Raw genomic sequence first — 14,443 nt, 5'->3', positions numbered from 1 at the left:
AATGGGTTTCTGGAGAACTTGTATGTTCTGCTACCTCCAGAAGTAATGACGGGAGGTAAATTATGGGAGAGATTTCTGCCAGAATTGTGACTAAGTCTCATGGTAATGCACAATCCCAGTCTCAAATGTTTAACAGGAATCTGTGGCATAGCTAAGTTGTTTTTGTTTGGTTTCTTTTTAGGACATCCATTGTAATAATGCTTTTTCATAGCCTAGAAATGGAGGATATTCAGTGCTTTGTCTAAGTAGTTATAACAATTCTGTTGTCTTGTCATTCAGATATCTAACTATAGGGGAAAAAAAACCCCCTACTTTTTGTTAGCCGATTATGATCACATTGATTATGTGGAAAGCTGCAACACGAAGGTCCCTTCCAGGCCAAACTATTTTATGATTCTATGAAAAATTCAGACCTTTGGATTTTCATGAAGCATTTATAGAAGCTAGGTTGCAAAGTTGGATAGCATGTTGATTACAATTTACAGCTAACATTCAGTTTCTAAATCATTCTTCAGATATATTGGGAAGTGATCTTTATGTGTGTTTGGAGAAAAAAAAAATTAGAATATTTTTTCAAGTGCAAAGCAAATATAGCTGGGTATTGATTTATTTTGCGAAGTGAATTGTCAGAATTTGACTCGGTGTAAAGATCTTTTTCAGTTTAATAGTTGTGGCAATTTTTTATAAGTGAGGAACGGTAACAGTATGAAAATCTGGCTTCTAGGTGTGCTGTTGTCTTGGTGCTACTAATTAGATGTGACATTGAGCTGCTGTTTCACTGCCTGGCAGCGACTTGTGCCCTATAACCATAAACAAATTGATTTGATGTGATGTGTTCAACAAAATAACCAGAAATAGATGTATGGTCGTGGAAATCTTTACTGGTTATATAGTTGTGTGTTCGTACTGCAGTGTTGTGTCCAGAACTTAATTGAAAACAACTCAGTGTGGTTTGGCTGCCTTTCTATGTAGGGAAAGATTATTATATACAAAACCTTGGCCTTCTTACAGCAATTATTTGGAATAAGCTAGATATAAATCCTCATCTCTTCTGGCCTTAGTAATGTAGAATTTCAGAAGAAAAGCCATCTTCTGGTTTTACCAGGCAAAGGGTGGGGTTGTGGGGGGGTGTCGTATGCAACAGGAACTTTGTTTTGATACAGATGGATCTTGTATTTAATCTCTGAAGAGCTGTTATAATGAATCATTTTACTACATCTGCTTTAGTTCCTTTGGGTTTAGCTAGTTCTGTGGGAACGTAGGAGTCTGAAAACTGATTGGGTCACGCAGGATATTATGCAGGCTTGTGCTTTCTTTAATAGCCATGTAGCCGTTAAAATTGATGAGAAATGTAACAGTTGTCAAGAAGATAGTATGTTTATGCAGTGCAGAAATAACAAACTGTGTTCACTTAAGTCCTACGATATTTCAAACTGTATAATTAGGTTGGTTCGAGGTACACATGAGGCCCCTGTTGCTTTGACTATGTTATTGAAAAGAATGTAATTTCTGTTACCTGGAATTGTGACGGTTTGTTTGCGAGAGTGTAGTGTTTTTACATATTTCTTGCACGCTCTTGTGCAAGTAACTGTTTAAATACATCGCATCTTTAATAAGTCAAACGACACGGCTTGATGTCCTCACCTTTGGCACGAAGGTTGAACCGACGATCCGGTTGGAGTCGAGGGCAGTGCCAGGGGGATACGAAGGTTGAACCGACGATCCGGTTGGAGTTGAGGGTAGTGCCAGGGGGATACGAAGGTTGATCCGATGATCCCGTTGGAGTCGAGGGCAGTGCCAGGGGCCAGACAGGCTGCAGGGCTGGGGGAGAGCCGGGAAGCGGGGTGCCGTGCCTGCTGCTTTTGCCTCTTCTGGGACCACCGGTGCTCACTGGCCCGGCCACTGCTTCTGCCAGCACCCAGCTCTTCCTCGGAGCAGAGCTGCAGCAGGGGCTCTGCTCCCGTCCCAGATCCAGGGAGGCTTTTTTGCTGAAGATTCCCAGGCAAGGAGTATTTGTGAAGCTCCTGCTCGTTTCGGAAGATGCGCTGTACTCCAGATGTAACTCTGCAATTAGCATTGCTGTTGCTCGAAAGAAAACACTTCTGCTCCAGAATAAAAATCAACCTATAAATAATGCACTTATTCTTTCCATCAGCGTTCTTCTGTCAGAAGTGTAAATTTTAAGCCCATTAGTGAGATCTAAGAGTTACGATTTATATTCATTAGAAAGTAGTATTGTATATTTTATTTCCATGGAAACTAGCATCTGTGATACATGTTACTGTAACTACCGTGGATAATAACTTTCCATATTTTTAGTTTTGATGGCAATATCCATGTTGGTAATCAGGTGGTTAATGCTGCTGGGTGCGATAGTCAAAATTGCCAAGCAGTTTCTCTGTGTGGAGAAGAAAACTCTTTCAATAATATTATTTTCATTATAAAGAACTTTTACCTGATAGTCTAATGTTTTGAATTTATTACATAGAGATTAATAGTAACCATTTTATCACTATTAATTAGGTACTTCCAAGGTAAATATAAGTAATTACTAGGTGTTTTAGAGGGTTTGCTTTTAATGTATACACTTGAATGTTTTTAATTTTTTTTGCTTCTGTCTCAGAAATGAACAAAACCCTGGATTGACCTCCCGGTGTGCACATATTCACAGTGCATAAACTCTTACGTTCTCATTAATCTCCTTAATCTGTAATTTGCATTGCAGTGATTCATAACAAATTTATACAAAGAAAACCATTAACTAGGTAAACTTTTTATTGGTTTGGTGTCACACATGGTATTATTAATGAACTTCTGTTCTTTATAATATCCAGTTTCAGTAACCTTATTTACTATTAGACTACCTGAGTTTTTTACAAAACATTTATATGATGACTGAGTCATGCTTAAGCAATATTGAAGGAGGCTTTTTTCCTATCAAAGACATAAATGGTGATAGAAGATTTGAAAAAAAAAATCAATCTTTTCCATTTTTTCAGGGCCAAAGGAAATCATCACAGTTGGGTTTAATAAAGACTAAAAGGATGTCAGTGAGTAAGAGCACTTAAAGAAGAGCTACACTGGTGTGTTTACTAAATTGCTCTCCGAAGAAGAGCTACACATAAAACTGAAGGTCTGCATTTTACCTGCTTCTGACACTTTGAAGTTAAATGCAGGTTTTCTGCTGCTTTGTTTGTCTTTAACTCCTCCATTCAATGCCTGTAATTGCTGTTTAGTAAGAATGCCTCAGCAATTCATGATAATTGCTAAACAGTTTACTTTCTGCATGTCACATAACCTGTTTCACCCTGCAATTGGAAGGTACACTTTTTTTTAGTAGTAGCTTAGTCAAAGGGTGCCTGCAATGTGTCAGAAGTACTGAGTAAAATAAGATGTAGCTCCTTATTTTGTTTAGTAACTAGCCTGTTCTGGATTTTGCTGATGTCAGATATTTTTAGTGCTCATCAGGCGGACATGCAGGTGTTTAACTTTACTACCATGAATTGTCCCATTTATTTCAGACAAATAGCGCACGATGGTGAAGTTAGATGTGTGTAACATTTGCAGTGTTGTGGCCTTAATGAACTATTACTTTAAATATGATCTTGGTCCAATATGTAACTCACTTTAGAATGAAATTACCATCATATTTTGTAACTTGTATTTTTGGGGTTTTGTAAGATATATAGAACAGAAAATAATGAGCCCTACTAGCTTGCTATGTAAGATGACTAGTAAAAAAATCTCAAGAAATTTATCCATAAATATGCTTCTTCCTAAAAGTAAAAAACCCCAAATATGAAAACTGCAATGTTCATCTGAGATAGTTGTGTCTCCCTGTGCACAGACCACAATTCACATAGGCGGAAAAATTAACAGAAAAAGGTCTAATATCCCACTTCCATTTTTTTCACTGTTTTATTGTCATTAAAAATCTGTTGTTCCTAATATTCCACAAAAAGCAAAGATGGTGATTATTCCAGACCTTGTTAAGAAAGCAGAAGTAGTGAGTCCATTGCTTATAAGCCTAATTTCTCTCTGTGACACATATGCTGTACAGACTTTTTCATTAATAATGCTATTTGATTGTTTAAGTACAAAATGTGTGCCACACTTAATTTTTTTAATTATTTTTTTATTTTTATTAATTGGGGTGGCTGAAATGTAACATACTCATTAATGGGAAATTCTGTCTCTTAAAAACTGCTTCCAGTATAGCTTGGAGAAAATTCTGTGTTTAGGGTTAGAGGTAATTGAAATGGACAAGAGATTAAAAACAGTGGAGAATAGTAAAAATCTTAGATAGACACTCTCAAAGTAACTGAAGGTAGGTCCACACTGCAGTACAGCACTGTAATTATACCTGAAATAACTCAGCAGTACCAACTTATCTGTACTAAGATTTAGTGTTGTCTCAACATCAAACTCAGAGTAGGCTAATTCATCTTGTGCTGACTACTTTGACATTAGAATACAGACTAACAGGTTTAAACTCAGTGTATACATTTCTATGTTTTAGTCACAGGAGAGCATAAGAACTGATAACTTACTGGCCATTTCCAGATGCCAGTAAATGTAACAAGTCTTTTGAAGGCAAAGGTGTTTCATGTATGTGTTTGTGGGGGTTTTTGGTTGATTGGTTTTGGGTTTTATTGCTCTTAGAGAAGGGGAGGAAAAAAAATGGGAAAGTGGTGTGCAGGTCATCTGCATCATCTGCTGAGTGGGAGAACAGTAACCACAATTTAAAATTAAAAAAATCTTTTCTGGAGCTGAGTTTTTCACAACTTAAAAAAGATCTTTAAAAGGTCCAGTGCTATTAGGACTCCAGTGTTTCTTTCTTAACTTCTCTCTGAATGCTTTATTTTCTAGCATTTGAACTTAAACTGTACCTTTTGAAATGGCTGTGTAATTCCTCTGCTTTCCTTAGTGGTCAGAGCTCCCTTTGAGAAGTCTGTGGCAGTCACACTAAACTTGCAGAGATACTTGTGGTGGTGAATGAACGCCTGAGTCAATCCACTGTGTTAGAAGTGGGTAATTTCATAGAATTCCTTTCAAGGAAACATTAAGAGTCCACAAGCTAATGATTTTAATATCCATTCAGTGACATCCAAAAAGGCACGAAGGTTTAGCCAGTCCCATAAAGGATGAATGATCAGTAGTGCCATGGGTACCTGATTTGCCAGGTAGTAATTGGTGCTTCAGTTGGTTATGTATGCTCCAATCTGCAAGCATTTTCAGCTGGTACGATATAGAACACAAATATATGTATAAAAATGCAGTAATTGCAAAACTGACAATATTGAATAAAACTAAACAAGCTGAAGAACATATTTTCTGATATTGCAAATATTTGTACTAGAACAATTATGTGAATATTCATTCTCAAGATGATTTTCAGTGTTGCCTGATTCCTTTGTTTTACTGATGAAGACTGTTTTCATGACAATGCATTGTTCAGAGTTTGGTGAGAAAAGTGATCAATGTAAAAGGTGGACTTTTTTAGTTGATGAGATTAGGCAAGTGAACAGCTGCTGAGGACAGCTATGTAAGTATGGAAAAACCTCTCTAGAGTTGTGGGTTTTCAGAGCAGAGTAAGAGCTGCAGTAGAGGAAAGCAGGATACCAGGTAAAGCAAAAAGCACATAGTTAAAATTGTGTAAAACTTTAAGGATTAGCCTGGTCCAGAAACCCACTGGAAACACTACAGTGGACATTGGGTAGAGAGGGGCAAGGGATGGTTTAACTATCAAACTAAGTGGTATAGGATGGATTAAGAAAATGTGGTTACACGCCTAGATAAATTCCCTAATATCCCTGTGAATAGAGATTTCTGATAAAACTTTCATATTTTTATGTTCACTGTAACTCAGTCCTGTTTGCCATGAAGTTTTATTTTTATCAGTGGTATCAACTTATAGTGAAAGCTCATTCTGCAGTTAGTAGCTTTTCCAAATTTATTTTCATTTTGCATGTGAAGTGTTTAATGGTTTTATCAAATTTCTTCTTCCAAGCAAAATGGGCAGAAGAATATATTTTTGGCAGTTGCTCAGTTGTATGCTGTAAAATGAGTTGTGTAAGAACAATAATTTGGATCTTCAGGATTGCTGTTCAACAGATGAATTCTTTTTATAAGCAGCAGATAATTTCCTTTTAATTTCTTATTGAAAGTTTTATTCATATATATATATTTTTAAATGTTTAAATATATTTGTAAATTATTTTGAAAAAACAAACAACCTACCCCCCCATTCTAGTACATCTAGAACAAATACATGTTCATTCAACATATTTGTCTAATATATTTTGGCAAGATACTAAAAAAAAATTGGGGGGGGACACACACACACAAAAATAAACATGTTTGTTGAGATTAACTGAATCAATGCAAACCTGGGAATGGGGGCAAAAAACCCATGAAAATTTTGAACCAAGTCTGATACTAAAGCTGTATGTTTCTTTGGTATGGAGGAAACATGACATAGCAAGAAAGAGTATGTTAATTATTGTTGTAGAAGCCTTGATACAGATTTTGGAATGGTAACAACTTTAGATTTTAAGACTTAGCTTCAGTTATGGAAACAATAAAAGTCAGATTTTTATTCAAGCAATCTTAGGAAACACATTTTATGAACAATTTGAAAATATTATTCCACAAATCAGTAAGCTGATTTCCAAGTTTGTAAATACGTTTCCTAGTATATGTTGGTTTCTTAGAATATAGTATTGCTTCTGGCTGTGGTGTATCCTGATGTTTTAAGGAGCCTGTATATAATCTTTTGCATTAGATTACCTTCAGCCTTTTTTTAATAGTGGTTTGTAATTAATGCCTGTTTCTAGTGGTGGGGGAAAAGAAATATTAAAAAGAGTCCATTTTCTACCTAGGGTTAATTATATTACAGAAATTATTTCCTTTCTTTTCATTGGCACATTGTATAGTCTAGTTATCCTATAAATACTAATCTAGCTCTTGATTTTTTTTCTCTTTTGTTTTGTTTGTTTGTTTTAAATCTTCTGTCAGCATGTTTTCACATGTCTGAATCTGCTAAAGGAAATACAAAGATTAAGAAGGAGGTACATGTCCAGTTTTAGGTAGCCAATTCCTGGGTTTGTTCTTTTTGCATTTGTATCTGTTTTTGCAGTATATTTGAATGCATGCTAACCAGGAGGTTGCTTGGGAATCCCAGCCTATTTAACAATTTTATGAACCAAAATTTTTAGTGGATTTCTGTGCGACTGTGTGAGTGTATGTATGTATCAATTCACCTGCATACAAATAAGACATAACAGTGAACACAGGTTATAACTGATAATTAGTACATTCTTTATTGACTACTGAACTGCTTAAGCATCCCAAGAACAAGGCTAGCTCTCAAATGCTCAGAAAACTTTCTCCTTTTTCTGTTGTTGGGAGTTTTCTCTATGCCTGGGAAGTTAAAGTGTGCCTGTCATCATGGATTCCTTGGTCATGGTCTACATCAGACACTTTTCTTTGCAAGACTGTTTTCTTGACAGTTTCCCCAGAACGCTTCAGGCGTTATCCTGCCATGTGGACAGGAGGGCTGGAGAACAGGTTGGAAAAGGCTTTTGCTACACTGGCCCCATAGTTTTGGGCTTTGGGGCCATGTCACAAAGAGAAGAAAAACATCTAGTCCTTCTCTAAAGCAGAGATGGAAATCATCTCAGAACATCAAAAAAAATTCCTTTTTTTCTTTTGAGTCTAGTGTTACGAAGGAGTGTATCGTGAGATTGGTGATACCTGTTTCGTTTCACTGTCTCCTCTAGCCCATATAAATAATCTAGCAATCACTTCACTGTACAGGTCATATATAATGACTGCATTCAATAATAGGGTTGAAAAAAGCAATAACGTTAAAGTCCATATTTTAAAGATACATGCCAGAAACCTTTTTTTAATAATACAAATATCTGAGTCTTCAGAATAGAAGGAACTGCTTCCTGGTTTTGTACTTTAATGTTACTTTTTTTGACATGAAATATTCCTTCCTTTCCTCTCAGCATGCAGAGTCGTCTAGGAGAATGTAATACTTTACAGGCGTATTCATCGACATTATTTCTTCTTTTCCCTCAAAACACATTAGACCATACCTTGCAAGAATACCTAAGATCCACTTAGTGACTCTGACTGGTTGGAAAAAAATAAGGTTTTAATCTATAGTACAGCACTGACATACATGGTGTCAGTTTTTGATACATACAACGTGTTACATACCACTGATAGGGAATAAGAAATATTTGTAAAAATATTCTTCTTTAGTTGATATAAAGACAATGAAATAAAATTTCTTATATGTGCTTGGATGATCAAGCTTTTCTTAGCATTTATTCAAAAGAATGTGACATACTTACTAAATTCTAATAAAGCTTTATTATGTTAATGTTTACAAATAGTTAAGCAAATATGAAGTATTAGTTATAGAGTAAAATTAAGCTTTCAAAAAAACATTTCCTTTTTATTCCTGAAAACAAGTGGTTTGGTTTAAAAGCAAAAGTCTTATGCTCTAACTATCATGCTGTGGCTTAATTTTGTGACTTTTTTTGTATGCATCTAATAATTCTTAAATTTTAGCTGAATGATATTGCACTACTAGTAAGAGGTTGTCATACATACTGTTTCAGATGTTGTAATCTCCGTATTTATTGATGGACATTATTTATTGTGTCTTGTCTTAGAAATTCTGAATGGAAGTGCTATATCTAATGTTAACTTATGTTGTAGTTATGAGACTACAGTATTACCGATGACATTCTTACCTCTGTATTCAAAAATAACCTAACTTTGTAGGTATGGTTTTGGAAGCAAATAGTAAATGAGATGGCAACAGACAAATGTGGTGCCTTTAAGAGGGATGTTTGTTTATTGTCCCTTTGCATTTGCAAATTCTTTCAGACTGATAATTTAATGAAGCATTCGACCATTAAAACTGCATCCTGTATTGACACTTGTGTAAATATTTGGCCATTTAAATGGTATTAGCAAGCTATAAACTTCTGAATGATCACTGTGGAGTTCAGTATCAGTATGTTAAGAAAGGTTGGAAAAATTGATTTTCACTGACATCCAACATCTGCTAGGCTTTCCAAATGACGAGGCTAAGGTAAGGAAAGGCTATGAGACACAACATAATTATTTGCTGCATTTTATTTCCAGAGCATACTTCCAATATTGAACTGAAAGTGGTGGGGTTATGCTCTGCAGTGGCTCATACACTGATGCATATAAATGAACTAAAGCCTGTAATGTGAAATCAATGCTTATAGACTTTGTCCTGTAAAAGTCAGGCATTCACAGCACCACATCAAAATGTTTTATTAATTTGAAAGTGAATGGACATCTTGTGTCCTCTTCTTGTGTTTTTTTTCTTGAACAGTAAAACACTAAGGAAATTACTTCTTTTTCATTTTTTCCTAAGATAGTCATTCCTGTTCTGTTGCATCTTAATCTCAACAAGTATTTGATAAGTAGTCTGGGGCTTGCTTACTTTTTTTTAAAAAGGTACATTTTCTATGTTCCGTGACACAGTTTAGCTCTAACTCTTTCAATACCTGTATACCTGTCACTGACAAGCAATTCGTATTATTTGCTTTGTCTTGCTCCTTATTTAAGTAACTACTAAGGTTTGCAGGAACTAGTAAACCAGCTATTAATTAGATCAAATTAAAATAAACTTGCTTTATTATGGTATAGCTAGTTGGTTAAAATTTTCCTTTCTCCTAGGCACAGCTGTTAATTTTGCTCCCTTGCAGCAAACTTCCTTGATGATAGATGTCCTCTCATTATCAGCAGTTTTCTTCTAACCTCTTTCATTTAGCTGATTTTTGTCCTTCTGATGTTTCATGTTCCAGTAGATCTTTGGCTCTTCATGTTTATTATCAAGTTTTAATTTGAGGGAGAGGCAGAAGGCATAAAGTACCTGTGCTGGGTGTATGAAGATGCTCGGTTTTGTGAGTGTACTCATTGGGTGTTCAAGAGCTTGAAACAGTGTTTACCTGCACTGCAGCTAGCCTGAAATATTGTGGTATTACTTGGTGAAACTTGGGAGTTGCCAGAAAGGAAAATCAGGGAAACTATTCATCTGGTTTGGGTTGATAAATAAAACCAGTTTACTTCGTGAGAAAGCTTGTGACTGTGCCAAAGTTAATAAAAAGTTGAGATGAACTTTGCTTGTTATGTTCAAAGGCTCTCTCCTTCCAAAAACAGCTTTCCATCAGATACTGCTAGAATATTGGAAGTCTCCTTGCCATCAGTGAGTCATACGCGTTGTAATCTGCGGTTGGTGTCACTGCATGGGAGCCAAATGTTCAGAGATACCTAAGTGTCTTTGGTCCCAGCTGTCCCTCGTTTCTTTTATGTGGTCTCACTCTGGGGGAGGAGGGAAGGGTGAAATGCTGGGAATCACCTCAGAGGTTTCTAGTAGAGAATATTTTCACTGTTAAGTCATCCACTATGGAGATCTGCTCAAAGAAGTCCTTGGTTTCAAAGGAAGCTCAAGAGAATGAGGGTCTGTACTGACAAACTCTGTAAGAGACCTTTTGGTAACATTTTTTTCTTTTTTACTGTCTAATTATGCCCTTTTCCCATATTTTGCTCATCATGCAGTTTACCATGATTGCAAGGACTAACAGTGGTTAGAGGTCATTGCTGCCTTTCTTCAAAATACTAGATGCTGCAGTACCAGCTCTTGTTTTCCTTCTGACATTCTCCTTCAAATAAGGCTCGTTGCTTTCTGAAGAACAGGTCTTTAGAAATCTTACCTCTCCTTTGCGCCACTCTTTGAATGGATGAGAAAATATCCGACTGTAAAAGAAAGTAGATTTGCATGAGGTAACTCCTGTAAAAGTGTTACGATGGCCAGCTTCCTTCAGTAGTCGGATGCTTTTCTGATCTGCTCAAAGACTGATTGCACAAGAGTTATGTTGCAAACAAACTTACAGCAACATTTCTTCTGCAGTGATGCAAACTAACAAGACTTATCCATCTTGGATGAGCCATGACTTTAAAACATCTTGTCTTATTAATTAACTCCAGTTCTGGGTGTTAAGATCCAGAAGTAATGTAAGATTTCAGAAGAAACTATATATCATCAAAATAGATGTATCCCTAAAGGAGTGTAATTAAATGGCCAGAATAACTTTGTGTTAAGAGGAAATTTGTAATATTGTCCTTTGTAATATTCATGTTTGTCAGCATTCCTTAAGTGGGAGTTTACTTTCTGATCTTAATTATGATAGTTTCATTATCTATTCAAACACAAGGATTTGGAAATCTTTTTTCAACCTCAGTCATTTAGAGCAAGACTTTCAAAGGAGCCATCATAGGAAAATTGAGATTTGAGTACTTAGACTCTGAGGCAAATCTCAGAAATAATGGTCTCCTCGTTGTTTGATAATATGCAGAGCTACATAGCATAGGGGAGTGATTTTTGGAAGGAGTTTTTGTTGCAGTTTTGTATGCCTCCACAGCAAATTCATGTCATCTGTGGTTTTGACAGTTAAAATATTCAACTAGTGTTGTTTGAAATTGTAGTAATCATTCATGTTGTTTCCATACAGCACATTTGTGAATTTGTGAATTGCTAACTTAAAGCCATACTATATGTAAATAAAAGACTAAAGCAGAAGAGTAATTCTTTTCTTTAAAAAAACATTTCTATTTTCTTCCACAGGTATTTCTAATACTTTTTGTTTCTTAACACTTAAGAGTTTATTATTTAATTTTTTAAAATTTAATTATGTATCAGAGTTTCTTTGGTGTAAGTGGGATCTGCCTTAAAACAAAACAAACAAAACAAAAAAACCAAACCAAAACCCCTACCGCAGTTGTTTGCGTGGGCAGCTATTTACTTGTTTGCTTTATAGAAGAACCTTGAATCTTGGGACTGGAATTAAGTTTATATTTGGTCTTGGTATTCTTATATTACAGGGTATTCACAACAGATGTTAAAGTTTGAGAGAAAATATTACCTTTAAGTGACTGCGGGAAATGCAGAAAATTAGTGACAAAGCTTAGAAAGTTAATGCAAGTCTGCTTCTTCAAACTCCATGTTGTTCTTGAGCAAACTGTTACATAGTGTAGCATTTTTATTTCTATAAAGAACTGAAAAACAATTAAAAATCCAGGATGGGGTGCTATTAAGATTATAGGAAAGGACTGAAAGCCATTCAGCCAAGGAGAGGGTCATGTACCAAAGTTAAGTGATCCACTTCATCTGTGGAAAGCCATTGTACACAACTAAGCAAACGAACACATTTCCAATGAGGAGGATCAACTCCAGACAGTTCAAACATTGACAAATGAATAGAAACAAAGTAAATGCAGAAGGATGGAGGAGAAGACTGTCTACCTAAACTCAGTAAATTGAAACCAAATAGAAAATTTCCTATGGAGGTTTTCTACAAACAATGTCTGTCTCTCTGTTCTTAGGAATCAAAAAAGCAAATTAAATTTCTGACCTTGGAGCTGAAACATAGATTATGAGTTCCCCTTTCAAACAGAATATACTTCAGTGGAATGATAGTAGACAGTCATTTGAAACAGTCCAGAAGGAATGTGCTTTAAGGGGGGGGGGGGGGGGGGGGAGTGTATTTTTGAATTCATTAAGGACAGTCTTTATTAAGAAAAAAGTTGGCAAAGATCTCACACACTGAGGTGTGTAAACAATTGACCACTACCTAGATATATTCTTATATCAAATGGTATATACCATTATTTCTGAGGTTTGCCATAGAGTTGAAGTACTCAAATCTCAATTTTCCTATGATGATTCCTTTGAAAGTCTTGTTGTAAATGATTAAGGCTGGAAAAAGATTTCCAAATCCTTGTGTTTGAGTAGGGACTTACAAATTATAAGAGATCTGTGCATGAGTGTGGGATGAAACTCTACTACAGGCATTGCACCTCAGGTTTTTTTGTGGGGGTTTTTTTTGGGGTTTTTTTTGGTTTTTTTACAGAATAAGGTATTTGAGATTATTGAATTAAATTTTATCTTGTGTTTACCTTGCAAGATAAATGAGGAAAGTGTTCTGAGTCTTTGAAGAAACTTCTTAGGTTATTGTTAATTTAAGTTTGTTCTAAATATGCTTTAGCAATATCTAAGTACATAATAGTTTTCTCACTCCAAACACCTTTTTGTATAGACCACTGAAGAGCTACTCGTAGTAATACGTTTTATAACACAAATGTGGTATATTCAAAGTGATACCTAGATTGATTGTACAGTGCTACTTTTAACAAAACTTCTTCCCAGTAAAATGGATAATGAGATAATGACGTTGTGTTTAGTTGTAGCTTTGTTAGAACTGGGGCTTTTTGCAAGATGAGCCATGTATTGCCTTTCCTGATGATTTGTATTTGCATAGATTAGCTCAGTTTTGTTATTAATTGTATATAAACTATTGAACAGATGTGTGCACACATACACTTATATATTTATTTTGCTGACATTTCCTTGCACCGCTCTCTAGTTTTGGCATATTTGGCTCTTCAGAACTGGTGTCATTTGGTTCCATCCAGAGTCTAAACTGGATTGGCAGGCAGTTAATCTATTATGTGATAACCTGCTTAATGAAGTCAATGAATGTCCTAATGTAATTTTTTTAATAATATCGGTTGTATAATTTTATTTAAGCTACCATTAGTAGTCATGAATCCTTGCAGTCAGCTTAATTGACATACTCTTAACTTCTTTCTCTCTAGGCAGAACTGGTGAAAGGGAATCTGCAAAGTGTTGGGCTCACGCTCCGCCTTGTGCAGTCCAAGGAAGAAGATGCAGGGCATGTTGTCATTGAAACTGTGACTCCAAACTCACCTGCTGCAGCTGCTGATCTACAGAGAGGAGACAGACTTCTAGCAATTGGCAGTGAGTAACATGTCAGCTTTCAAAATAAGTGTCATCTTGCAAACTAGGAGGACATGTCTGCACACAGTTCAACTAGACCACCTTTTGCAACAATTACAGTTATGCCTGGCACTTATAATAAATACATAAATGTTAGTTTTTACGGCCACTTAAGGTTGTCATTCACTTTATTCTTTTTTTTTGCATATTTATTTACTCTTTGCTAGGTAAAAGCCAAAATAAAGTTGAATAAACATTTGAATGTAGTTATATTTTAACTGCTGTAATAGTGATGCTGTGAGGTTTTCTACTTAGTTTCTTCCAGTGATGTTATAAAATGTGCTTGGTTTACAAGGAAAACCATAACATTTTACATCCTAGGCCTGCATACTCAGCTTTGAACCTAAAGGTACTAAATAGTGTATGGAACAAGTAGTATAAACATATTTTTGACTAACAGAGTAATTGCCTGAAATGCCAAAATGACTCAAGAGGATCTGCTGAGTATTTGATAGTATTTTTATACTTTTAGTATCAATTTTTGTCAGCTCTGACATGTGGGAGCCTAATTATTATTTAGAAATCTAT

The 14,443-nt window shown here is 35.6% G+C and overlaps 1 protein-coding gene across 1 annotated transcript in view; it reads left to right on the top strand.

Moving 5' to 3' along the window:
- Nucleotides 1-14,443, top strand: part of PDZD8 (PDZ domain containing 8) — a 67,008-nt gene that overhangs the window by 46,010 nt on the left and 6,555 nt on the right. Inside the window, exon 4 of the mRNA XM_075026478.1 lies at nt 13,714-13,876. Coding sequence (XP_074882579.1) covers nt 13,714-13,876 — 163 coding nt within the window. The remainder of the gene's footprint in view (nt 1-13,713; nt 13,877-14,443) is intronic.

Source organism: Buteo buteo, chromosome 4 (genome assembly GCF_964188355.1).
Source record: "Buteo buteo chromosome 4, bButBut1.hap1.1, whole genome shotgun sequence".
Lineage (NCBI taxonomy): Eukaryota > Metazoa > Chordata > Aves > Accipitriformes > Accipitridae > Buteo > Buteo buteo.
This window is presented reverse-complemented; position numbering and strand designations above follow the sequence as displayed.